Source organism: Aspergillus tubingensis, assembly GCF_013340325.1.
Source record: "Aspergillus tubingensis WU-2223L DNA, scaffold_3, whole genome shotgun sequence".
NCBI classification, from domain to species: domain Eukaryota; kingdom Fungi; phylum Ascomycota; class Eurotiomycetes; order Eurotiales; family Aspergillaceae; genus Aspergillus; species Aspergillus tubingensis.
The window spans coordinates 1,852,254-1,875,524 of record NW_023336277.1 but is presented as its reverse complement, the minus strand read 5'-3'; the positions used below and the strand labels follow the sequence as shown (position 1 = coordinate 1,875,524).

The 23,271-nt window shown below is 53.7% G+C and overlaps 10 protein-coding genes across 10 annotated transcripts; 5 read left to right on the top strand and 5 right to left on the bottom strand.

Annotated features, from left to right (window-relative positions):
• Nucleotides 1-87: 87 nt before the first annotated feature.
• AtWU_01785 (uncharacterized protein) lies at nt 88-780 on the top strand (the record flags this gene model as incomplete). The annotated part of the gene is made up of 1 exon (XM_035496899.1): nt 88-780. One exon carries the CDS (start codon nt 88-90, stop codon nt 778-780), a length of 693 nt encoding a protein of 230 aa, XP_035352792.1.
• A 106-nt stretch (nt 781-886) lies between these two features.
• On the bottom strand, nt 887-3,676 carry AtWU_01784 (uncharacterized protein; the record flags this gene model as incomplete). Its single annotated transcript, XM_035496898.1, has 4 exons — nt 887-944; nt 1,001-1,176; nt 1,227-3,332; nt 3,392-3,676. The coding sequence occupies 4 exons, from the start codon at nt 3,674-3,676 to the stop codon at nt 887-889; spliced, it is 2,625 nt and encodes an 874-aa protein (XP_035352791.1).
• A 356-nt stretch (nt 3,677-4,032) lies between these two features.
• AtWU_01783 (nuclear cap-binding protein subunit CBC2) lies at nt 4,033-4,776 on the top strand (the record flags this gene model as incomplete). The annotated part of the gene is made up of 5 exons (XM_035496897.1): nt 4,033-4,098; nt 4,159-4,253; nt 4,302-4,346; nt 4,402-4,593; nt 4,644-4,776. The coding sequence occupies 5 exons, from the start codon at nt 4,033-4,035 to the stop codon at nt 4,774-4,776; spliced, it is 531 nt and encodes a 176-aa protein (XP_035352790.1).
• A 147-nt stretch (nt 4,777-4,923) lies between these two features.
• On the bottom strand, nt 4,924-5,810 carry AtWU_01782 (pyridoxal 5'-phosphate synthase glutaminase subunit PdxT; the record flags this gene model as incomplete). The annotated part of the gene is made up of 2 exons (XM_035496896.1): nt 4,924-5,497; nt 5,557-5,810. The coding sequence occupies 2 exons, from the start codon at nt 5,808-5,810 to the stop codon at nt 4,924-4,926; spliced, it is 828 nt and encodes a 275-aa protein (XP_035352789.1).
• Nucleotides 5,811-6,230: 420 nt separating this feature from the next.
• AtWU_01781 (4'-phosphopantetheinyl transferase family protein) lies at nt 6,231-7,187 on the top strand (the record flags this gene model as incomplete). Its single annotated transcript, XM_035496895.1, has 1 exon — nt 6,231-7,187. One exon carries the CDS (start codon nt 6,231-6,233, stop codon nt 7,185-7,187), a length of 957 nt encoding a protein of 318 aa, XP_035352788.1.
• A 389-nt stretch (nt 7,188-7,576) lies between these two features.
• Nucleotides 7,577-9,229, bottom strand: AtWU_01780 (1-acylglycerol-3-phosphate O-acyltransferase SLC1; the record flags this gene model as incomplete). The annotated part of the gene is made up of 4 exons (XM_035496894.1): nt 7,577-7,746; nt 7,804-8,568; nt 8,640-8,949; nt 9,071-9,229. 4 exons carry the CDS (start codon nt 9,227-9,229, stop codon nt 7,577-7,579), a joined length of 1,404 nt encoding a protein of 467 aa, XP_035352787.1.
• A 171-nt stretch (nt 9,230-9,400) lies between these two features.
• Nucleotides 9,401-12,043, bottom strand: AtWU_01779 (anaphase promoting complex subunit bimA; the record flags this gene model as incomplete). The annotated part of the gene is made up of 4 exons (XM_035496893.1): nt 9,401-9,472; nt 9,533-11,379; nt 11,438-11,602; nt 11,707-12,043. The coding sequence occupies 4 exons, from the start codon at nt 12,041-12,043 to the stop codon at nt 9,401-9,403; spliced, it is 2,421 nt and encodes an 806-aa protein (XP_035352786.1).
• A 1,098-nt stretch (nt 12,044-13,141) lies between these two features.
• Nucleotides 13,142-13,737, top strand: AtWU_01778 (SND2/TMEM208 family protein; the record flags this gene model as incomplete). Its single annotated transcript, XM_035496892.1, has 2 exons — nt 13,142-13,150; nt 13,219-13,737. 2 exons carry the CDS (start codon nt 13,142-13,144, stop codon nt 13,735-13,737), a joined length of 528 nt encoding a protein of 175 aa, XP_035352785.1.
• A 504-nt stretch (nt 13,738-14,241) lies between these two features.
• On the bottom strand, nt 14,242-16,923 carry AtWU_01777 (uncharacterized protein; the record flags this gene model as incomplete). Its single annotated transcript, XM_035496891.1, has 3 exons — nt 14,242-15,940; nt 15,996-16,712; nt 16,802-16,923. 3 exons carry the CDS (start codon nt 16,921-16,923, stop codon nt 14,242-14,244), a joined length of 2,538 nt encoding a protein of 845 aa, XP_035352784.1.
• Nucleotides 16,924-17,955: 1,032 nt separating this feature from the next.
• AtWU_01776 (E3 ubiquitin-protein ligase SSM4) lies at nt 17,956-22,844 on the top strand (the record flags this gene model as incomplete). Its single annotated transcript, XM_035496890.1, has 2 exons — nt 17,956-21,235; nt 21,286-22,844. 2 exons carry the CDS (start codon nt 17,956-17,958, stop codon nt 22,842-22,844), a joined length of 4,839 nt encoding a protein of 1,612 aa, XP_035352783.1.
• Nucleotides 22,845-23,271: the final 427 nt, after the last annotated feature.

Sequence of the window (23,271 nt, the reverse complement as noted above, 5' to 3'; positions counted from 1 at the left end):
CATACAGTTGCCTTGACAATGACCATACTAACCACTCTCAAACCCAGAAACCCACCCTCAACTCCCCTCCCACTCAAAAAAAAAAGAATGTGCCTAACCCTAACAACCAAACACCCCCTCTGCGGCTGCCTCACCACCACAACTTTCACTCCCTGCCGTCTCATCCCCTGGAACCGGTGTATCCGGCGCGAGATGATAATCGTCGAGGGAACGCGTCGACGGAATAATCTTCTCTGCGAAGCTTGCAGCGACAGCAGCAGATATTCCGAACGGAGGATGAACAGACTATACACTCTGATGGCATGTCTTGAGGGATTTGACTCGAGTGTTGAGTTTGATTGTTTGGATGTAGATGATGAACAGCATGGTCAGGATGATGGTGTTCAGGAGGTCGGGGTGGGAGAGCATGATGATGATTATAATTGTGGCGATGGTGGTAGTGGTGGGAGTAGTGATGAGGGTTGGTATGGAGAGGGTGAGGGAGAGGGGGATGTGGGTGAGGTGGAAGAATATATAGAAGAGTCCTCCTCATCAGAGGAAGAACTGGTGGTGCTTCGGTGTGACCTGAGTAGAGTTTGTGATTCGATTGCTTCGTCGCGCGTTTGTCATGGCACTGGTGTGATGGGGAGGGAGAAGAGACGGTTTGGGAGAGGGAGGGTCCGGGGGCCTAAGAGGAGGGATACGGCTGATGAAGAGGATATGGAGATGAATATGGCGATGGCGAGGGCGAGGGTGGAGGATCAGAGGGATTCTTCTATTTCTACGGTCTCATCGATATGATGTGTGTCTAGGATGTGGGTGAAGATTGACCGTGATTGCATTCGTAGTATTTCAAGTCAAGTCAAATCAAGCCAGTTCATGCATGCTTCTACTACTGTGGTATCCATTATAACGCTGTGTTGAGCCGTTCGAGACGCGATGTGATGTTGTCGATGATGGCCGATCTAGAGTATCTCGTTAGTATATGACCCCAAAAACATAAAGAATGAAGCAGACGTACTCTCGTTCCACCATCAGCATAGCATCCGCAACCTTTTGCTTTTGTAGTCGTGCTGAAACCGAAACGCGAGGTTGAGCACCACCTGGTGACGCTGGACTGCCCGGTTCAGCGGCGATGGGCGACTTGACTGCGAGCGTCTTGGCCTCGCTGAGGAGATCGCCGGCAATCTCCTTAACCTATACAGTTGTTAGTATCATATTTGATAGACATACTGGAATGAACTTACAGCAGAGAGTCGTTGTGTCAGGTCGCCCTCGCCCTCTGGCTGATCCACCGACTCCGACAACGTCTCAACTTCAGTAACCCACGACTTCTCCTTATCGCTGAGTGGCCGGCCACCGGATTTCAGGACCTTATTACGCAGTGCTTCGTAGCGTTGTACAAGCTGTGCCTGCTTGTCCTTCGCTGCCTGCAGTCGCTGGTCGAGTGCTTCTCCGTTGCGGGACCCCTCCATCCGTTTGCCATCCTCGCCGATTTCGCTGGACACGCCCTTGACTCGGTCAGCCACGTCGGCGAGCTGTTTCAGCTGATCACGCATCTCGCCCTGCAAACGCTCGCAGCGGCGGAAGAGGTCTGATGCAGCGCGTTCGAGGGCGTTGGTGTGGGCGGACAGGATGCGGTGCGCAGCTGCAACCAGGTCCAGCGTAGCAGGGGATAGCCGAACTTGTTCCTTCAAGGCCTGGCGTTGACGGTGCGGGACGTGTTTGTCGATGAAGAACTCTAGAGGGGGCTCCGCGTAGAAGATGGCGGGAACTTGGTATGGAGGCCGACGAGGGGGCAGGATGGGCGAACCCGGAACTTGTTCCTCCGGGTCGAAGATGTGGAGATCGGCAATGGAGGGAAGAACCTCTGGTGCGTCCAAGATGGCAGCGTGAGGAGTGGAGGAGTGGGATGTGAGTAGCAAGTAGCCCAGATCGTAATCGTAGTACACCAATGCGGCTGGTAGGTGGCCCGTCAAGTCTTTGGCGCCTGCGGCATTTCCATCAACCTCAAGAATCCGCTCTCTCAAAGACGCAGTGCCTTCGCAAAGGATCTGCAGGCGGAAAGAGCTGCCGACGGTGTCCTCTGACTGCAGCTCAGCCTCGAGTCGCTGAACCCAGGAAGTGAGAGAGATATAGGTGACGTTGTTGGTGTTCGTAACGAAGAAGCTGTACCGCGAGTAGGCATCCTTTGTGAAAGTAGGCCAGTTGTTGGACGAGTCACGCTCCCCTCTAATTGTGTCCAATGATTCCACGAGTAGGAGATCGGATGGTTCGGAGACAGGAGTGCTGAAGACGTTCTTCTTCGCCTTAGGGAGCCACTGTCCTTCAACGCCATCGAGCTCGAGGCAGACATGAATCCTACCGCTTCCAGTCGAAAGGCAGATGACCGTGGCGGACAGACGGTCATCTCCGCTGTCTTCCAGAGCGCGCACCTCCTCACCCATCATGAGCGCATCGAGATCGACCTTGGCACCGATGACCAGGATATCGCAGAGGTCCAGGTCATCGATCTCATCGCCCGTGTCGAACCGGAACGGGCCCTGTAACCTGGGGATCGCGCTGGGATTGGCTGGGCGCGTGAGGACGTCTGAACCAGAGCCCGTCTCCGAGTCGAACTCCGTATGTAGAGGGTCCTGGTTATCAATCTCGGCCAGCCAGTCGTACTGCTGCCGGCAGGCAGTCAGGTCATCCTCATACTCGGCAGGATCCTCCTCCAGAGAAGCCAGCTTCGGAACAATGGCCGCAGTCAACGAGGGGATGGTCGTTGACGGCGCGCGCCACTTGGAGGGCAACAACGGACACAAAGCGTAGAGGTCGCCCGGTCTCATTGCAACCCACAGAGTCATGGGTGCCCATGCGTCCTCGCGTTCATTTCCGCTGCCACCAAAGCAAGCAGACGCAACTTCCATGTCGATAAAGTCAGCCGAGAATCCCTTGTTCTTCCCGAATCCCGACGGCGCAAAGTCCTGGTCCGATGAAGTTCCGTCCACCAGCTTCCTCAGGTCGACAGCCAGGGTCGGACGGTCAAACGACCAGTGGTTGTTCCGATCCAATTCCCACACTCGGACTGCAGCATCAGCCGTTATAGTCACAAAACAGCCCCCGAGGTTGGTGTGTACGCCCAATGGATGCCATAGCGCCGACACCACAGGCGATTCAGGAATGACGTGGGTGGTAGGGCCAAGCTGGTAAGATTTCACGCGGATGGGAGAGCTGTCCGTTCCAGACAGATGGGAAGGATCAGGCAGCACGGCGATGAAGACGGTGCGATCGGCAACAATGGCTAGGAATGCGCCATTTGGCGAGGGAATCAATTGACGGATTTTCTCGAAGACAGGAACATTCAGAACCTATACGGCATCAGGTTAGCTTCAGACCAGCAATAAATCACAGTTAATCCTTGTCCTACCCTGTACTGCACAGTGCGATCCTCAGACTGCTGCTTGTCATTCGACCTGGAGTTGTGCTGCCATTCATCCTTCAGTCTGGTCAGGCTGGACCAGCGAATCTGGTTATCGACGACGGTAAACAGCTCATTCCCCCGCTTCGCCTGAATGCGCGTAGGTCCCGAATAGACGACGTCCTTCGTTCCGGGTGTATGTTCTGGTGATTTGGAGCCGGAGCTGGCAAAGATGGAGGCACCGGGCGCCGGGCGCGAGAGCCACGGCGGAGTGTAGCTGATGACTTTCGGCATGGTCGAGGGGGATTCTTTATGGCAAACAAGTTGAGATTGACAAGCCTTACAATCTCATCCTGCGCTTGAAGCCAAATGCGAAAGGGGAGGGAAGAAGCCGAAAGCACGACGGAGAGGAAAGGCAATAAACAGCTCCCGTCGGGGAAATTTTGGGCGGAAGCTGAAGCTGGATTGAAGAAGGGCGGCGCGCCAAGAAGCAAGACTCCCGTTGGTTGTTGCTTCAGCTTCCCGACCTGCTCGGATCTTCTTTGCAGACTCACTTCCTCTCGTTGTTTAGTGAACTCCGCTCACATAGCTCCCCGGCGTTCATTGCTATTTCCCTTCATTCAATTCTTGCTTGCCTAACGCCGAGCATCATGAGCACCCTCGTTCACAACACCGTCGAACGCCTCGACCGCCCGAGTGCCTACTACCTGGGCAAGGTGAGCTTCGTCTCCAAGGCTACCGAACCATTACAATACTAATTGGTGAACTCTCTCCAGAACAAGCGTCGCAAGTTCAGCCACGATGAGGTCGAAAAGCCTGAAGATCCCGTCGACAACCTAAAGGATGCCACCACTCTTTACGTCGGTAATCTGTATGTTATGGAATGATCGCCTTTGTCAAGTCCATGCTAACAGCACAGTTCTTTCTACACCACCGAAGAGCAGATCCACGAACTATTTGCCAAGTGAGCGGAAACCACCGAATGCGCTATCTACGAGTAACGAGCTGACCGAGTACAGGTGCGGCGAGATTAAGCGGCTAGTTATGGGTCTGGATCGGTACAACAAGACCCCCTGCGGATTTTGCTTCGTCGAGTACTACACCCACCAGGATGCGCTGGATTGTTTGAAATACATTGGCGGCACAAAGCTGGATGAGAGAATTATCCGGACGGATCTGGATCCTGGCTTCGAGGAGGGTCGGCAATACGGGTATGTATATGATCGGGGTTCTCGAAGGTGCAGGCTGCTGACGTTGGTAGACGTGGTAAATCGGGTGGTCAGGTCCGCGACGAGTACCGCGAGGAATACGACCCTGGCCGTGGTGGCTATGGACGTGCCTATGCGGATGACCAGCGACGACGGGAGGAAGAGGAGTACGGCAAGGGTAAGTAAAAGGGGAAGACAGACATATTCAGGTTGGCGCAAAAACGGCGTTTTCATATGTACAATCTATTTCTATCATTGCTAGAAAGGCATTCAAGAAAGAAAAATTTACATCCAATACCCAACGCTATGCATCATCAGCCATGATATTGCCCTTCATGTGTGATGCGCGGCATGTCTTTTCTTCACTGATTCCTCGACCTGGCGCAACCACCACGCGTGGATGCGGGCATCGTCAGTCAGCTCCGGGTGGAAGCTTGTCCCAAAGACGTTCCCTTGGCGGACGGCGATAATGTCTCCCGTCTCGTCATCGGCGTTAATGGGCGTCCCCTGGCAGGCCAATCTGGCAGCCCGTCCAGGCAGAGCTGCCAAAACCTCCACACTATCTGCCATGGCCTGACGAGCGACCTCGTCTTCCGCCTGGCGCGCCGGCGCAATGACAGTTTCTTCACGCTGAGCCTCGGCCACTTGTTCACCCTCTTGGTGAGGGAGGATTTTCTCCACGACGGGGGCGCGGATAAAGACGGCGGGGAAGGCGGGCTGATTAGCGCCCAGGAAGGGCAGGTCGAGAGGGGCCTGGAAACTCTCCGTCTGTCGGCCGAAATGGTTGCGATTGACACGCACGTCCAACCCACCGATCAGATCCTGACCACCTTTCTTTGTGCGGTTGGCCGACTCAGCGAGGAGGATCAGACCGGCGCAGGTACCCCAAGTAGGCCTCCGGTGGACCCTGGGATGCCAATTAGTATGAACCATAGAAAAATGATGCGGAAGGTCGATCAGACATACTTGACAAAGTCTCTCAAAGGCTCCAAGAGGTTAGACCTAGCGGCAACAAGGGCCATGGTTGTGCTTTCGCCTCCGGGCAGCACCAGCGCATCGCATCGCTCGAGTTCCTGCGGGGTTCGCACTTCGATAAAGTCCCATTGCGAGGCGGAACTGCGGTCTTTGGCGGGCAAATCGGCGGCCGCACTCTTCAGCAACTGGATATGTTCGTAGAAGGCGCCTTGCAAGGCGAGCACGCCGACGGTGATGCAGCCCATGGCGAAGTATAGAATGTGAGTCAGTGGCGGCAACAATAGAACTATGACTCCAAACTCTCTATACTTTATTTGATGGGAGCAACGCCGCCTTATGTCAGCGGATCAATGTCGGACCGCTTATCACCACGTGCTGCCCCGCGTTCAGCCTGACATTGGGGATGTTGACATTCTAGATTTATTGCCTTCATTACTTTGCTGTGACAATAAACTGGTTGTGGAGCATTGTGTAGGGTGCTGAGGTTTATAATTGGTGTACCTGAATCTCGGAATGCATCAATGACCCTCGTGGAAAACCAACCCAACCCCTCATCTCACCTCCGCATAGACACCCGATCCCTCCTCACATCAGCTAGATACAACCACTACATCTCACATCTCACATCTCACTCAATTGAACACCACCACACCAACCCACACAAAATGACCACCCCATCCGACCCCAAACCCACCCTCGTCCGGTGGTACATCGACACCCGACCCCTAACAACCACCTCTCCGGCCCTCCCCCTCCTCGAGACCCTCCAACCCACCGAACAACAAGCCATCCAGAAATACTACCACCTCAAGGACCGCCACATGTCCCTCGCCTCCAACCTGCTCAAATACCTCTTCATCCACCGCACCTGCCGCATCCCCTGGTCCCAAATCACCATCAGCCGGACCCCAGCTCCGCACCACCGACCCTGCTTCATCCCATCTGCAGCATTCACCACTTCAATCCCAAAAGTCGAATTCAACGTCAGCCACCAAGACTCAATGGTCGCCTTAGCAGGCACTACCATCCCACCCAACCCCACACCAGCCAAGCAGCAACAAGAAATCCAAGTCGGAATCGACATCACCAGCACAACAGAACACCTACGCTCCCCACGGAACCCATCCCCACCCACCCGCTCCGCATTCCTGGAGTACGTGTCCATCTTCACGGAGATATTCTCCGCGAGGGAACTAGGGCTGATAAAGTCCCTGACGCATCCTGTTCACGGGTACTCGGTGTCGTCGACGGAAGGGGTGGTGTATAGTTATCGGGTTTTCTTTGCGTATTGGGCGCTGAAGGAGGCGTATATTAAAATGACGGGCGAGGCGTTGTTAGCGGAGTGGTTGAGGGAGTTGGAGTTTTTGGATGTGAGGGTTCCCGATACGGATGGGGAGGTGTATCGCGGGGTTAGGGTGTTGATGAAGGGGAGGGAGGTGGAGGAGGTGAGGGTTGAGGTGCAGGCGTTTGAGGGGGGGTATTTGGTTGCGACGGCTGCTAGGGGGGGTAGGGTTGGGAGGGGGGAGGGGGGAGAGGAGGATGTGTGGGAGGGGTTGAGGAGGTTGGATGTTGAGGGGGATGTTAGGGAGTGTGCGGAGGGGAGGTGTGCTTGTTTGGGGTGATGGTATCTTATCTACGATATGTGGGTGTTGTGGGTTTACGTAGGTTGGTTTTTTGGTGGAGTGAAGGTCTAAAAAAGCATTAAGAATATGCTCTATATACACTCTAGGAAAGAAACCCATGGGCCGCGTCATGCAATGGATGGCCAGACGAACTCCAAGACAAGGTCTTTACTTTACCTCCCGCTGCGTCTTTCTTTCTACTGGATTTATGTCCCTCCAGTCTGTTCTCTCGCCCCTCAGCAGTGGTTGTTGCTACCTTAACCAGTCGGGGTATCCACCCACACTCTTCTCTCCTCTGTCTCGCCAATTCAAGCATTACTCGTGTCGTGTAATCGTAGATGACGGGAATAACAATAGTCAGCCTGAAAAAGTTGATCTCTTTGTTCTCCCTACAGCTCCACAGCAGTGGACTTGCCGTTCGCGGCAACCGTCGAATCCACCTCCTGCTTGTCCTTGTCGGCCAACTCGAGCAGGGTCTTGAGCATGGACTCGCGCGTGGACTTGGTCAGAGCGTCGATGTCGGCGGTCGTGAGACCTTCCGTGCTGATCGGGGGGAGGACTATATGCAGTTAGCACTTCATGAATTCAGCCAGAAGGCGAAGAGGGTGAAACGTACCCTTAATCTTGATCGTGCCCGGCTCGAACCTCATCTTCCGGGGGGACAGCACATGCGAGTAATTCTCCGTAACCACCGGCACAATGGGCACACCCGCCTTCAGCGCAAGATGGAACGCGCCCTTCTTGAACGGCAACAGTTCCGGGGTATCAGAGTAGCTGCGCGTGCCCTCGGCGAAGATGAAGACACTCTGGCGATGGTTGCGCATCTCATCGGCAGCACTGTCAAAGGCCTTGACGGCCGTTTCGCGGTTGGCACGATCAATGAAGACGGTGCGAGAGAGGGACATGAACCAGCCGAGGAAGGGAATATATTTGAGGGACTTCTTGGCCGTGACACTGCAGTACGGAGGGAAGATGTAGCCGAGCATGAGCACGTCCAGTTCGGACTGGTGGTTTGCGATGAACACGGCGGGTCGGGTGTTCAGGTGTTCGGCACCTTCGATGATGTTGAAAGTCACGCCGGTGGTGTAGCGCATGACCCACTTGAAACTGCGCGCGGTGGCATATTGCGAGATGCGGCCGTAGCCGGCGATACGGAGCACAATTGAGGCGACGACACCGTAGGTGGCGCAGAGGAGGAGGGAGCCATAGGCGGCGAGACACCGGGCGACGAAGGCGGCGCGGGGAACTTTTTGGCCGAGGGCGAAGAGTGAGAGTGTGAAGACGACGAAGGAGCTGATGCCCGAGGCGACGTAGGAGAAGAGGGACATGGTGGTCGTGGTGGGGATGAGGTTTTCAGGTGGGGGTAAGAGAACCGGCTGATCTGCATCAGGAACGGGTTAGACGGGGGCTTTATAGCCAGAAGCCTAAGGGTGGGCTCGGGGCAAAGCGAACCTGGGGTTCTCTGGGGTATGCGGACTTTGGGGATGACGAGGTCAGGCGAGAGGGCCGCAAAGACGGTGCATGACCCGGTAGTAGGGGTGGCGGGAAGAAGGGGAGGAGGAAGCGGAGGAGAACTAGGAAGAGGGATGTCGGGGAGGAAGAGAAGGAGAGTGAGAAGAAGATTGAGAGAAACCTTGAATTTAGGGGAACAGAGAGGGAGATCTTCGCGGCATCCAATGAATCCCAAACTCTCGTCTTTCGGTCTCAACGGATTTGGATGGATTTCCGCCGGTTTCTGCCGCCTCACCGCCTGTTGCTCCGCCTAGCATCTCGGCATAGTACTCAACAGCCAGTCATCTGAATCTAGTATCATTGCTCTACAAGTATGAAGACAAGTGGGTATCAATGTGCTAATAATAGCTCGATTATGCAGCCGCTCGGACAACAGTCTTCCAAGAAGATATGTTCAGCTCCGTCGTCCGGCCTCGTCCATCCCAGCCTCCCACGCTAACATACAGAATCCAATCCAGATGCCTCGACCCTCGCGAGGTCTGGATGCTCGCAATGCCAGTTCTAACCAACCCACCGGCGAACGCCCTCATAATGCTGATGCTGGTGCAAATTCAACCCAGAAAGAGAGAAAGAGAAAAGACAAACGCCGCTCCTCGCCAATAGGGATTCCAGGGTACAGATGGGTTCATGGACAACAGGAACCCGTCGAAGAAGTACACAGGGGAAGCAGGAAGAATAGTAAGAACAAGGGAGAAAGAAAATCATGCCATATCTTCGTCATCCTCTTCATCATCATCCAGGGATTCCATGGCATCCTTGATGTATTGCGCCGCCTGAAGCAGTTAGCCGGTGCATTCGAGTTTGGCGGGAATGGTGAGGGCTCTTAAACTTACCTTGGGATCCAAATTCAGAGCGGTCGTGAAATGCTTGATAGCATTCGCCTTCTCATGCAACATCTTGTAGAGTTTACCCAGCAGATAATGCACGTTGGCCTCATCCGGTGCCATATCCTTTAGCACCTTCAATTCGGTCAGTGCCAACTTGAGCTCCGAGAGCTTCATCAGCACGCGAGCCTTGCGGAAGCGAGCAAGAACCGAATGAGGCGCCAATTGACAGGCCCGTCCATACTGGGCGAGAGCCCCGCGGGGGTTGTTCATCTTCTCCAATACCAGTCCGATGCAGCAGATGAGCACAGCGTTCGTAGGATTGATGTTGGCCGCATTGCGGAAATGTTGTTCGGCAAACTCGAGCTTGCCCATCTTGTCGTATACCGTACCCAATCCATACCAGGCGTTATAATGGCGACTGTCAGCGCTGATGCCGTGTCGATACGCATCGAGAGCCTTGTCGTATTCTTCGTTGGCCACATATTCATGTCCTTGCAGAGTGAACCCGTACGCGAAATGAGGATCAAGTTGCGTGGCTCGCTTGAAGCACTTCAGAGCTTGGTCATGATCCCGCTGGTGGGAGAACGAGTTGCCAACGGCGCACCAGGCCTGAGGGGAGAGACGGTCGGTTTCCATGAGCTCGTGCGCCAAATAAGCCAGCTCGACATCATTCTTCAGATGCCAGAGCACCGTCGAGTAGATTTCCATATCCTCCAACCGGGACGGAGCCATACTCTTTACCCGGACAAAGTATTTCTCGGCTTCGGAATACATCGCCTGCTCGTAGTATGCTCGACCTATTTGGGAGAGTACCCATGGAGTCTCCCGCTGCCCTTGAGACAAAGCCGCGAATATCTGGGTAGCTTCAGCGCAACGATAGCGACACAACGCAAAGTATCCGGACGCCAACTTCGAGAACAGCTCTAATAACCATGTCAATGCCTCCACAGCTTTAGACCGATCAAGCGAAGGCCCTCTCGATGAAGTGTGGTGCGTCCCATTCGATGCCGAGGTGGCTGGCCGGTGGTCCTTGGCCTCGCCATCATGGGTGTCACCGATGTGTTTTCGATTGCCGCTCACGACCCGGCCCACACTAGGAGCGGTTGTAGTGCGACCCTTCGCACCAGTAGCCCTGACCTTCTTCATTTCTCGACCATCCTTTGTCCCCAGCGCGGTACTAGAAAGCTTGCTCGTAGTAGGCTTAATCTGGTTGAAAAGGCGGACGCTCCGCCTTTGCGGCGCGCCAGGTTCGGTGGGTTGCTGCGCGGAATGAGCAACTGATCCAGAGACAGTTCGCTTGCGGTCGCCCACACGGACTCCGTGTGAGAGCTCTCGATCCGTATAGGTTGTAGTCGACTCATCGGGCTCGGGCTTAGTCCTGGTCCGGGGTCGTATACCCGTGGGCTTCATCTTTGGTGGGGAGTCCATGCCGTGATCGGCACTAATCGCTTGTATTGTTCGGTTCTTCCGTGCAGGTGCCAAGGGCGGCTCCATAGGTGCGTCTGTCCGGTGCATGACACGGTCGTCCGACTCACTGCTTTGGCCTCCAGGTGTTTCGGTCCCTTCTCGAATTGCCGGAACTGTTGATGTGCCCGTGGATGCCACGCTGACTGTGCTGCCATTTAGCTTCTCCCAGAGAGCGGAGCTCCCATGCGTGCCGACTGCCTCAGTCCGAGACGTCAAAGAAGTAAAGGGATCGGTGCTCGAGTTCAGTTTCGGTTGCGACTGCAAGGGACCTGCGGGATGTGCTGCCTTATCCGAAGACACGTCCAAGTCATCTTGTGAGGAGGATGCTAATAAAGCGCTGAGTTCAGGTGTCATCTTGAAGATATTGGGAACGCGGATGTTGACCCCTTTGAACAATTAGCGACAGCATTCTCCCTATCCGCCCGCGATACTCACCAGTCTCACACAAGCCCAAGAAAGCGTCCCACATGAACGGGTTCAACTTGAGCGCGTCGACATAACATTCAACAGCCGCATTGAGTTCATTGTGCGCATAGAACAGCTTGCCCTGTAGACATAGCACCGCTGCCGCATCGGGTAAATGTTGCCTGCGCGTTTCGCTGTGTTTTCCTGGAACGGCGAAAAGAAAATGTCAGCTGTGATCAGCCTGAAATGATAGTCGCGTCCATTTGCGACAAGCGGAATACTACAAAGAAATGCTGAACAAAGCGTACCCCAATGGTTCTTTGTGGACCAGAGTCCTTTGCTTCGTTCCAACGCCGTGATGCCTTCAGGATATTTTCCCAGGTCCAAGCACGCCTGAGCGAACACATACGCGCAGCCCAGGTGAGTGCCTCGCCAACCAAAGTTCTTGCTGTAATCGTATGCTGCTTTCACTTGACCGCTCTGGAGATGGCACAAGGCGAGTAAATATGAAGATTCCGCTGCTCGGGGTTCGTAGGCGTGCAACCGACCGGCAAGGAAAAGCGCATTACGGACGAGGTTGTTATCAAGATGGTAATATATTAATTGCCTAAGTTGGCTCGATATATGTGCGGTGGAGGGAGACATGTTGAGGTGTGGGATTCATTCAAGGAGGAGGGAGAGAAGGAGGGGGGGCGATATCACAGAGGCGCTGCAGGAGAGGAGGCGGTATTGACGTTCGTATTGGGAACGGCGCGAAGGGAGCTTTGCGGAATCAAGGAACAGGTGACCGACAGGTGAGGCCGTTAATCTGTTAACACCGAACCAGCATGGGTGAAGTTGAGAAACAGTCCAAAGGGATTGAAGAACACTAAGAGATGTGAGGGGAGCGCCGCGTGAACCGGATTTAAGGCAACGACGACGTGGTGTTTCTTTCAACTGTATAGATAGGGAACAGAGGGAAAAAAAGATTGTTAGACCGTCAACACCCGTCAAAACAATAACCAGTAAAGTATATCGCCTGGCTAGTTTGCGCCCGATGGATCGCAACGGTTCTTGTCTAGATCTCCGCCACAGATCAGACTAGTCGAGAGGGGGTGGGTTGAAATGCGAAGCTGTGGCAGAGGAGAAAGGGAAAGTGGATGACGTCCGGACGACTCGTGACGCCGTGTAGGGCCCAAGAAGGTGTCAAAGGGAGTCAGATCGCATGTCGCGACGAGCAGACAGAGAAAGCGGCAGACAAGATACACGTGGAAGAAGCCCAAAGTAGGCCCAGGGGCGAAGCGGCAAAGTCCGACAGAAGTCGTAGTTCACGACGCCTTTTCTGGCGATGTTTTGGAGCAGCGAATCTGGCGGAGAGAGTGGCTGGTGAGAGGCGGAGGGCGGCTTGGCTGTTAGTAACTTACAGTTGGTTGTGGTGGGCAACGCCATTCCCTATTCGCCATCTGCTACTACTGGTACTACTACTACTTACTACAGGTGTTACTTTCACACCTTCCCTACTACCACTATCAATCAAATCTATCAATCAATTATCTAGACTCCTTATCCCTCCCCGATCATGCAATTTGCTTATCGCTAGTTAATTTATTCACTGAGCGGATCATCGCTCCCTGTCATTTCCACCAACCCCCCACTACACCCTACACCACTTGCATCCGCACGCGACCTGCATCATCGTCATCCGATCATACCGGATTAATCTCAACTTCACACCACACACTACCACCACCACCACCTACAACCATGGCTCAAGTCAGTATACCCCATTCCCCCTATAAACCATATCCCTCCACTCAAATAACTAACCAACCTCCCAACAGAAAGCCGCCAAAACCCTCGCCGCGCGCAACGCGTCCCTCCTCACCCGCACCCACCTCATCAGTGCCGTCCTGCACATCCTCTTCCTAACCCTCCACTGGCTCTTCAACCGCCCCCGCTCCCTAACCCCCTACTTCACCCTCGCCTGCCCGACCCTTCTCATCGAATTCTACCTCGAACGCCTCGGCCGCCCGGTCTACAACCCCGCTGATGGATCCCTCCGCTCTCCCGGCGAGGATCTCGGCGCCGCAGGACTGACGGAATACATGTGGGACGTGCTGTACTGGACGTGGGGTTGTCTTGGAGCTGCCTGCTTGTTTGGCGATCGTGCTTGGTGGTTGTGGATTGTTGTGCCGGTGTATTCGGTCTGGTTGGCGTATAGTACCTTTATGGGGATGAAGAGTGGGTTGGCGGGTATGGGAGGTGCGGGTGCTGGGCAGGAGCAAGGTGGAGGTGCGGCGGAGAGTAAGAGGCAGAAGAAGATGGAGAAGAGGGGTGCTAGGGGGGTGCAGTATCGGTGAGGTGGTCTTGTGAGGGGTGGGTTGTTTTTGGATTCATTGAGTGGAGTGGATGTTTGGGGATGGCTTATGCATATATATTACCGATAGCTACGCATTGCGCGGTTGGAGTTCACCATCTCTTATGGTTGAGCAAATTGTATTTTAATGTATGTGAAGATAGATTGGATGCGAGATGAGCGCTTCCCAAAAAGCAAAAGGTTTCGGTGCCAGAAGGGCACGAAAATGTTGAAGCACGAGTGGCCGTTACAAGAATTGAAACAAATAAAAACAGCACATAGTACACAGCCAGCAAAGGTAGGAGGAAGAAGTTCTGGTGGTATAAGGGGAGAATGGAAAATGCTATATCATGACGTACAAATCGTGGGGGAACTATGTGGGGAATATCATGGCCGACCTGAGATGGTAAATCAAGCGAATAACAAGAATGTTTTGGGATATCAAATCATGAAAGAATTGCCAAGTAACAGCCGACCCTGTTTGTTTGTTTGTCTGTCTTGTCTCAGGTTACAACTCCTCTGCAGAGTTGTCTTCGCTGGCTGGGGTTGTTTCAGGGATGATGGTTTCCTCAGCCTCGGATACAACACTGCTGGCAGTGGAAGCCAGAGTTGCGGAGGACGATTCGACGTCATCCACGGGCGAGTCCTCTTCGACCCCCTCTATCTCGATGTCCTCGGAGAGTGACTCGGGGGTATCTTGCACCTCTTCGTTGTTATCCTCGTCGTCGACGATAGCACTAGACTCGAAGTCTGCTTCGGATGATGCATTCGAGGCTTCATCGGTTTCGTCGATAGGCTCTTCGGATTCCGGGAAGGGGGCATTCGCAGCCTCTGCATCGAAATCACTAACCTCATCAGAAGCTTCGTCAAATGCTACAGAAGGCTCTGGTGTTGGCGCTGGAGTCCCGTAAATCGAGTGCAGCTTGTTCATGATCTCTTCAGCGTAGGCAGAGTCCTTGTCCACAAGTAGACCCGAGATGAGAGCCGCAACAGCCTGTTGCTGCTCAGCCGACAATTGGGGGCCAGAAGCCTGTGGTGTTTCGCCTTCCGACGGTGTTCTCACATCAGCCGCAGCTGCTCCCCATGCCGCCTTCAGGTAATCGGCATCCTGGTTATCACCCAAAGGGCTAGTCGACTCGTATTCCGAAGGCAATCCACCGTTAGCCTGGGGCGAAGCATGCTCCTCATCATCTGCCATACTCTCCTCGTCGCCGTCAGATCCGTCATTCACGGCCCGAGAGGCAGCATCATAAGCAAAGACAGTCCCATCCGGACGCTCAGCATCGGCTGACTCATCTGCCAGTCCTTCTTCATCCACAACAGGCTCGGGGGCGCGGCTAGGCTTAGGCAACGAAGGCGGAGGCTCAGATCTGGTGTCAAAGTCATCGCTTGCTTCCCTGGCAGCGATCTTCCACTTGCCAACGTCCCTCAGCCGGGTCAGCTCCTTGGCGGCGGCCTCAGCAACTTCCATTCCGTGCGACAAGATCTCGTCCGCTACTGCTCGCGCTTCCTCAAGCTTCGCATGCTGAAGGCCAAATTCCAAGAACTCATCCTTCCATTCCTCGAACTGCGCCTTCAATGCATGGTACCTAGCCCAATCCTTGTAGGTAACACCATCCATCCAGGCCCAACGCATGCCGACCTCTTGAAGTCCGAGATCACGGACGCTATCCAGGACATCGAGTGTAGAGTTGATTGCGAAAGAAACGCGCCTTGTAAGCTCTTGGTCGAAGGAATGGCGCCATTCTCGAAGGGCATGAGCACGGTCTCGGATAGACACTGCGGCTTCCTTGATGTTTCCAAAAAGCTCGTTTGTCGCTGCCTGCTCAGCTTGTGGCACGTCTTCTTTGGGCAAGGACTCGGCGAGGTTGTTGATATGACGCTTAAGAGCTATAAGCTCGTTGTCAACAACGGCCTCCAATGCGGTCGCCAAGCTTTCTCCATGTGCGCGAACGCCACTTCCAATGAACCCGTCGACTATCTCCTCCAAGCGCTCTTCAAGATCCTCGAGTCCCTTCTCTGCGGCAACGGCAAACTTTTGTTGCCAGGTGCGCAGGTCAGTCTCGATGCTATTGCGTGCTTTCGCAGCTTGTTCAGTAGGCGACAGCGTAGGCGTTGCGGTAGCTTGCTCGGTTGTGGACGACGTCGTCAAGTCATTTACCTCAGTAGCCTTTGGTGCAGTGAGAAATGATGCTTGTTGAGATGCACTGTGAATGATAGGTTAACACATGAAGCACGTATATCGCAGCGATAAAAGCCTACCTTTCCACTTCCTCTGCAACCTGGCGCAGCCTCTTCTCCTCACGATAACTTGCCAGTCTTTCGCCGATCTTAACTAGCTGAGGCTCGACATTCTGAGAGTACACTCCGGTGACTCTGGGCCATAATGTACTATGAATAAAGTAGATAGCCGCCGACCATGAGTTTTGCGCATAAGGGAGTACGGTTGTTGTGAGAATTTCCTGGCCCGTTGTATAGGTCTTACCGATGAAAGGCCTATACTTTGCGCCGAATGGGAGAAGGTAGTCTCCATATGCAGACTTGATCGCGCCGTTGGCCTTTTGGAAGGATGGCGACAAGGCCGCCTCGACGGTTTGAACATGGGGGTATAGTTGAGATTGGTACAAGCCATTTGCTCTGTCCTTAGCGGACTGCAACTGTGGGACGACAATCGTCTCCCACTGCTGCTGGCCATAAAGCTGGGCTTTATCCAAAGCGGGTGCCCCAAATCTCTCATATCCGTGCTTGACGACGCGCGAAGTGGGCGCGTAGACTTTCTCATTGAGAACCTGCACGTATGGGCGCGCTGTCTCGACATATGGCGCGCCATAAGCGTTATAGTACGGCATCACATGGGGCTCGACATAGGAGCGAGCAACAAGGTATGGTTTGCATACTCGCGGCGAGGAATCCGTAAGGTCGGAGAGCTGAGAAGGGCAGCGCAGGAATGGCGTAAGAAGAGCATACCAGATACAGAGCCTATCAGTTTGATCGCCAGATTAGCAACGGTTCAACTCCATAACGCGGTGGACCGAAGATCCCGGTCTAGCTTTTTAAGCAAGACTTACCGCACCACCAGCCCAACTGTCCACCGGATAGTTCCTCGTTTGCTTGGCTTGGAAGCACTGCTCCTGGATTTTATTATCCGATCGGCCCCATCCGGGGCGTGGCTATTATCCGGAACGGTCATCATGAGTCGTCCCCGTCGTCAACGGGGGTGCCGCTCGCTTCGAGTCCGGCGGGCAGAAAACTGGAAACTCGCGTCGCGTGTCCAATTCAATGAAGAGAGAAGATGACTGACTGAGTCAAAGATAGTGAGGCCTAGATTATCTCCTGAGCCTTCCGGAAATTCGGACAAACTAAAGGACCCAGTCGACTTTGGGGGGGGAGATGAAAGGGTCTTAGCAACGTTTTTCCGGAATCACAAGCTAGGATCCTCGAAGCGCACGCGACGATCAATTCCCGTCTCCGCCTTGGCGCCGTCGAGTTTTAGAGGGGTACTCAGTAATACCAGTCTGTCTGTGTCTTGACGGGAAAGGAACAGACAGTGTCACGGTATATATCTAGAACGGAGGGAAAGCAAGGCTTGAATGACGAGATTTGGAGTGGGTGCTCTGTCGATCACAGAGTAGATCTCCAGTTGTCAACAACACGCTTGCTGGATTCAGGGAACAACAACAATAGCCATAGTAATTAACCTTTATTGTAAGGAGCTGTGAGGTCATCGGTCTTTCGGTGGCACTTCACAATACAGTCTTACAGAATCTGACGTGCAGATCTGCATTTATGCAGGCAATTGGGCGGCCCCTCACCGCCCTTGGTGGTACTGTACCGTAATATCACATGACCGAGACATGGAGGGTCTTGTGCTGATTCAGCATATGTTGGGGGGATCGACCAGTTCAGGTGAACCACAGCTTTGGCTGGTCTTTTGCCTTTCCACCGACTGCTTTGCGTCTTGCCACATACGCCTCCTACGGAAACCCGCCTATGGTTGAACACTGACGTGTATTTTCTCCTAGCAGCAACTATTTGGAACTCTTGTTGAAGGAGGATTGTACCAAATCGCGAGAGAATCCCCTGGCGCAGTGTCTCCGTTCCGTCATCTCGCCTTCTCGGTTCACACGTACCTGTTCGCGTTGCTACACGCCTTTCCGAACATGATATCTGATTGCCGCTGCTGAAGACGATAAGCTCGTCGAGTCGACGTTGATTGCGCAAAATGGAGTTTCCCGAGGGCTCGTCCCGGGATTATACCCATTCTACCTCGTTCCCCGACCTGATGAATGACCCGGCCTATCAGACGAACTATAAGGGGAAGGAGAGGGAGTTTGAAGAGCCAGACACTTGTCGCATATGCCGTGGTGAGGGTACCGAGGAAGAACAACTTTTCTACCCGTGCAAATGTAGCGGGAGCATCAAGTTCGTTCACCAGGCATGCCTGGTAGAATGGCTGTCCCACTCTCAGAAGAAGCATTGCGAACTCTGCAAAACGCCGTTCCGCTTCACGAAGTTATACGATCCCAATATGCCCCAGAATCTCCCTGCTCCGCTTTTCCTCCGACAGCTACTAATCCATAGTTTTCGCACTATTGTCACATGGCTGCGGTTTGTACTCGTTGCGTTCGTCTGGCTTGGGTGGCTGCCATGGTCGATGAGGGCAATTTGGAGAGCTCTTTTCTGGCTGGCTGATGGCCGCTGGTCTGGGGCGGATGCTCCCCAGCAATCTTCATCCGAACATCTAGCCCAAGTTGTAGCAAATGGAACGGCTTCCATGAATGTGGGAGCCGCTACCACCGCATTAGCGGGAGCATCAGATGTGCCAGCCGTGCAGTCACCGGTTTCATCTATGTTCAGTTTCTCATCAGGCGAGCCTCTACTTCTCACAGTCATCAAGAAGGCTTTTTCTGCCTTGTTCTTCCCTGCAATGTCGGGCACCGGTTCGTTGAGCACCAGCCCTTCGAATGTGACAGCTGGATCATACAAGCCTCGGCGCCCATCGTGGCTCTCGGATGTGGAATTTCTCAACACACTGACACCATCGCCCACGATTAATAACATTCTTATTGATACCTTAGAAGGTCAACTCATAACATTATTGGTTGTCATCTCGTTCATTCTGATTTTCCTGATTCGCGAATGGGTTGTTCAACAGCAGCCCATGGCCAATATCGCCGAGGGTGAGCGGGAAGCTGCTGTCCAGCTAATTGCGAATAACCGTCCAGTACAGCGCCCTGAAGAGGTACAGCCTGAGCTACATGCCCCTCAGCCAGAGGATGTACCCCGCGATGAAAGCACTCATGAACACGTCGAAGATATTTCTAACCGCGCAGACGAAGGGGGACTTGGCTCTCTGGCTGAGACCGAGTCGTATCGTGTGCATTCTTCGTTCCGCGATGGTAACTCAAGCAGTTCCAGTGACTCGGGTACCCAGGGACCTAGTACTTCGCAGCATATGTTCCGGCGTAATAGTGACAGTGAGGATGAACTGAACCCCTTGTCCCTCGAGCACTCGACCTCTCACGGCAACCAGGTCTGGCCTGGGGTGGACACGTTCAGGGATCTCTGGGCGCGCGGCCATGGTGATCCTGAGCAGGTCCTCAGACTCGTAAGAGAGGAGGGGCGCCAGGATGAGCTGGGGTGGATCGTCACGGCAATGACCAAGCTTCAACGGAACGATTCTCTGCGCGGTTCTTGGAGGCGCGAGTCACCTCTTCACGAGGCTGCGAGTTCGGATTCTTTTGCCGATCAGACGGAGATGCAAAGTGAATCCAGTTCAGCACGATCACCACTGTTGGAGCCCTCGTCATCAGCGGTCAACCGTCATCCCTGGGACATCGCTTCCGTGTCCAATCCACTGGGGACTGGCGCGAGTGATGATCGGCAAGACCGCGAATTTACTAATGATGATCTCGGCTCTAGCCTCCGTGCTGTAGGCGACTCTGAGGTACCGTCCGATTCAACACCTTCCGCCGACACTGGCATTCAGTCTGATCAAGTTCCGAGCGCTTCGGCTTCGACCAACGCGGTTACAACGAATGCTGAAAGGGCCTCTGAAAATGCCGTGGCAACGCCGCAGAATGATCAAGCAGCGGCGGCTTCTCCGAAGAACTTGGTTGCCAGACTCTTCGACTGGTTCTGGGCTGATCTTGAAACTCCTGACCAAGGTCAAGATCGTCCGCAAGAGGATGATGATCATGTAGTCGAGGACCCTGCTTTGGAGGCGCCGTTCGTACCCATTCAGAATAACAGACGCCTTGCCAACGAAGCCGCACCGAACAACCAAGCCATCGCCCCAGACTTCGGTCTTGATGCAAATGACGCTGAGGCAGTCGAGGAGGGAGATGACTTGGAGGGCATTCTGGAGCTCATTGGCATGCAGGGACCAATTTTTGGCCTTCTGCAGAATGGAGTCTTCAGCGCGCTCTTGATCTCGTTTACCGTGGCAATTGGCATTTGGCTTCCCTATCTCTGGGGCAAAATTGCCCTTGTACTCCTCGCGAACCCCGTACAACTGGTCTTTGGCGTTCCCATGACTGCCATATCGGTCTTCGCAGATGTGACGCTGGACACTCTTATTGGTAGCTTGGGCTACGTTATGTACTGGCTCAGCCTCATATGCAAAGTGGTGCTCAGTCCCTTCGGTGCTTTTGTTCCATTGGGAGAATGGATTCCGCAGACCAAGTCCGTCACCAGTGCCTCGTTATCACTCATCGACGCCAGTAGTCACCGACTACGGAATGTTTTGCAGGCTTTCTTTGTCTTCCACGAATCCGACGTGCCTATGTTCTCGGTTCTTTCCCATCAAGCTCTAAAGATCCACCAAGCGCGCATCGCCGCCTTTACTCATACGGCCTTCACAGTCGGCAAATTCATTCTGCATGACTTCCCTCTTCGAATTGTGTCTCATGGACCGGTGGGTGCCTTTTCAGTTGAGAATGGCTTTGACGGCTTGGCCCAGCTACTAGTACAGGCACGGGACCAGGTTTACGACCTTGTCCATCTGTTGCTTTACACCTCGAAGGGCACAAGCTGGTTCGGTTCCAGTGTGAGTGGTTCAGCTTCGGCAGGCATCACCATCAGTTATGATCTAGCTGTGTGGGATACGAAAGATCGCGTCATTGCTATCTTTATGGGCTACCTTCTTGCGTCGGCCCTCGGACTTCTGTACTTGCGTTTCACCAATATGCTTTCTGGTGGTGAGCGTGGACAGAGAGTGGAAGGCATTGTTGCCGACATACTTCACCAAGCAGGTGGTGTGATGAAGGTTATCCTCATTATCGGCATTGAAATGATTGTTTTCCCACTGTACTGCGGTTCGTTACTTGATGTTGCACTGTTACCTCTCTTTGAGAACGCCACGATTGCGTCGCGTTTAGAGTTCACCTCCTCATCACCCCTTACGTCTCTGTTTGTGCACTGGTTCATTGGAACCTGTTATATGTTCCATTTTGCCCTTTTCGTATCCATGTGCAGGAAGATAATGCGGAGCGGTGTACTTTGTAAGTAATACCCTGCCTCCTTCCCCAAACTTCTGCTAATTCATGACTAGACTTTATTCGCGATCCAGACGACCCGACATTCCATCCGGTGCGAGATGTTCTGGAGCGCAACATCACAACGCAGCTGCGGAAGATTGCGTTCAGTGCCCTTGTCTACGGCGCTCTGGTCATTGTCTGCCTGGGTGGTGTCGTATGGGGAATCTACTACGCCTTCGACGATGTGCTTCCTGTGCATTGGTCTGCTACTATTCCTGTCTTGGAGTTTCCCGTGGACCTGTTGTTCTACAACTTCGTCATGCCGCTTGCCATTCAATCGATCAAGCCATCGGACGGTCTCCACAATCTTTATGATTGGTGGTTCCACAAGTGCGCTCGTTTTCTGCGCCTGACCAACTTTTTCTTTGGCGAGAGGCAAGTCGACGAAGAGGGATATCACGCCCGTCGGACTTGGTGGGACGTCTTGTCAGCCGCCAAGGGAGATCCGGAACACCCGGTAGTCGATGGACATCCGCAAAATGACGACAGTGAGAAGCCCAGTGTCTACTTCGCTCGTGATGGACGGTTTGTACGGGCACCTGCTTCCGATCAAGTCCGCATCCCTAAAGGCAGTCAAGTGTTCCTTGAGGTGACCGAGTCTAATCAGCGGGTTGACGGAGCACCGGATACGGATCAGGGTCTCCATGGGCGAGCCAACGACATGTTCACCAAAGTTTACATTCCGCCGCGCTTCCGTACTCGCATTGCAGCCTTCATCCTACTGATCTGGGTGTTTGCTGCTGCCACCGGTGTAGGCATCACCGTTGTTCCTCTGATCATTGGCCGAAAGGTCATGTCGTCCACTTTCCCTCACCGACCGCTCAACGATGTGTATGCCTTCTCCACGGGCACATCCATCGTTGGCACTGCTGCCTACATTCTGTACTATTCGCGTCCTTTCCTTACCGCGGCGAAAGACCGGTTGAGCCCTTACCTACAGTCCCCTCGGGAGGCATGCGTCGGTGTGATGCATATCGTCCTCGATGCGGCTCGAATTACCTATGTTCTCGCCACGTTCGCGGTGCTTCTGCCGTCCCTTGTTGCGCTAGTCATGGAACTATATCTCTTAGTTCCAGCGCACACGTATGTTGGTGGCGCCCAGGCCCATGTCATCCACTTCATCCAGGACTGGACACTCGGAGTGCTCTATGTACAAATGGCCGTTAAGTTTGTGTTGTGGAATGCTGCCTCCCGTCCGGCAGCGGCACTGAATGCTATTGTTCGAGATGGAATGCTGAAGCCTAATGCTAAAGTTACTACGCGAGCAGTTCTGCTCCCGGTGATGCTGCTGGCCACGCTTGCGGTCGTGGTACCACTGATCCTTGGATTCAGCATGAATGCCACGGTATTCTCATCCACGCCGGAGGTGCAGTCCAAGGTTTACCGGTATGCGTATCCGGCCACGCTGGTAATCAGTCTGATGGGCTGGCTAGTGTTTCTGGTACGGCGGCAAGTGGAGATTTGGCGAGTCAATATCCGGGACGACGTCTACCTAATTGGGGAGCGCCTGCACAATTTCCGCGAGAAGCGGGCACGGGATGTCGGGGTGCCACGGCGAGTCATTACCGGGTAAGCGATTTTGTCGTCGTTGCCTGGACCCTTCTTTCCTATTTATCATTCAATTTCTATGTAAATCAGTTACAAAGTTTCAATAGACGTATTTTAAAACAGCAAATATGATGATTAGACATGATTATTATGTGGGTGCCTATAGGACAGCTGCCTAGCATTGGATTGTTGTTGTGGTGCATCATACATTATAGTAGGTTGCGTGTACTGACGGAGTAAACAAGGGCAGTCAGTGTCAGTAGGTAATAGTAGAGTTTCAAGGGTCATTCGGTGTAACCCTGACCCTAGTGGGGCTTGTGATGTGTTTCGACTGCAGAACCTTTCAACAACAAGCATGATGGGGATTATCCAACTGGGAGGCTAATAAGGTAGAGATGACTACGTAGATACTTGCAAGATTTACCTGTCTGCCTAGGGACGATCTGGTACCA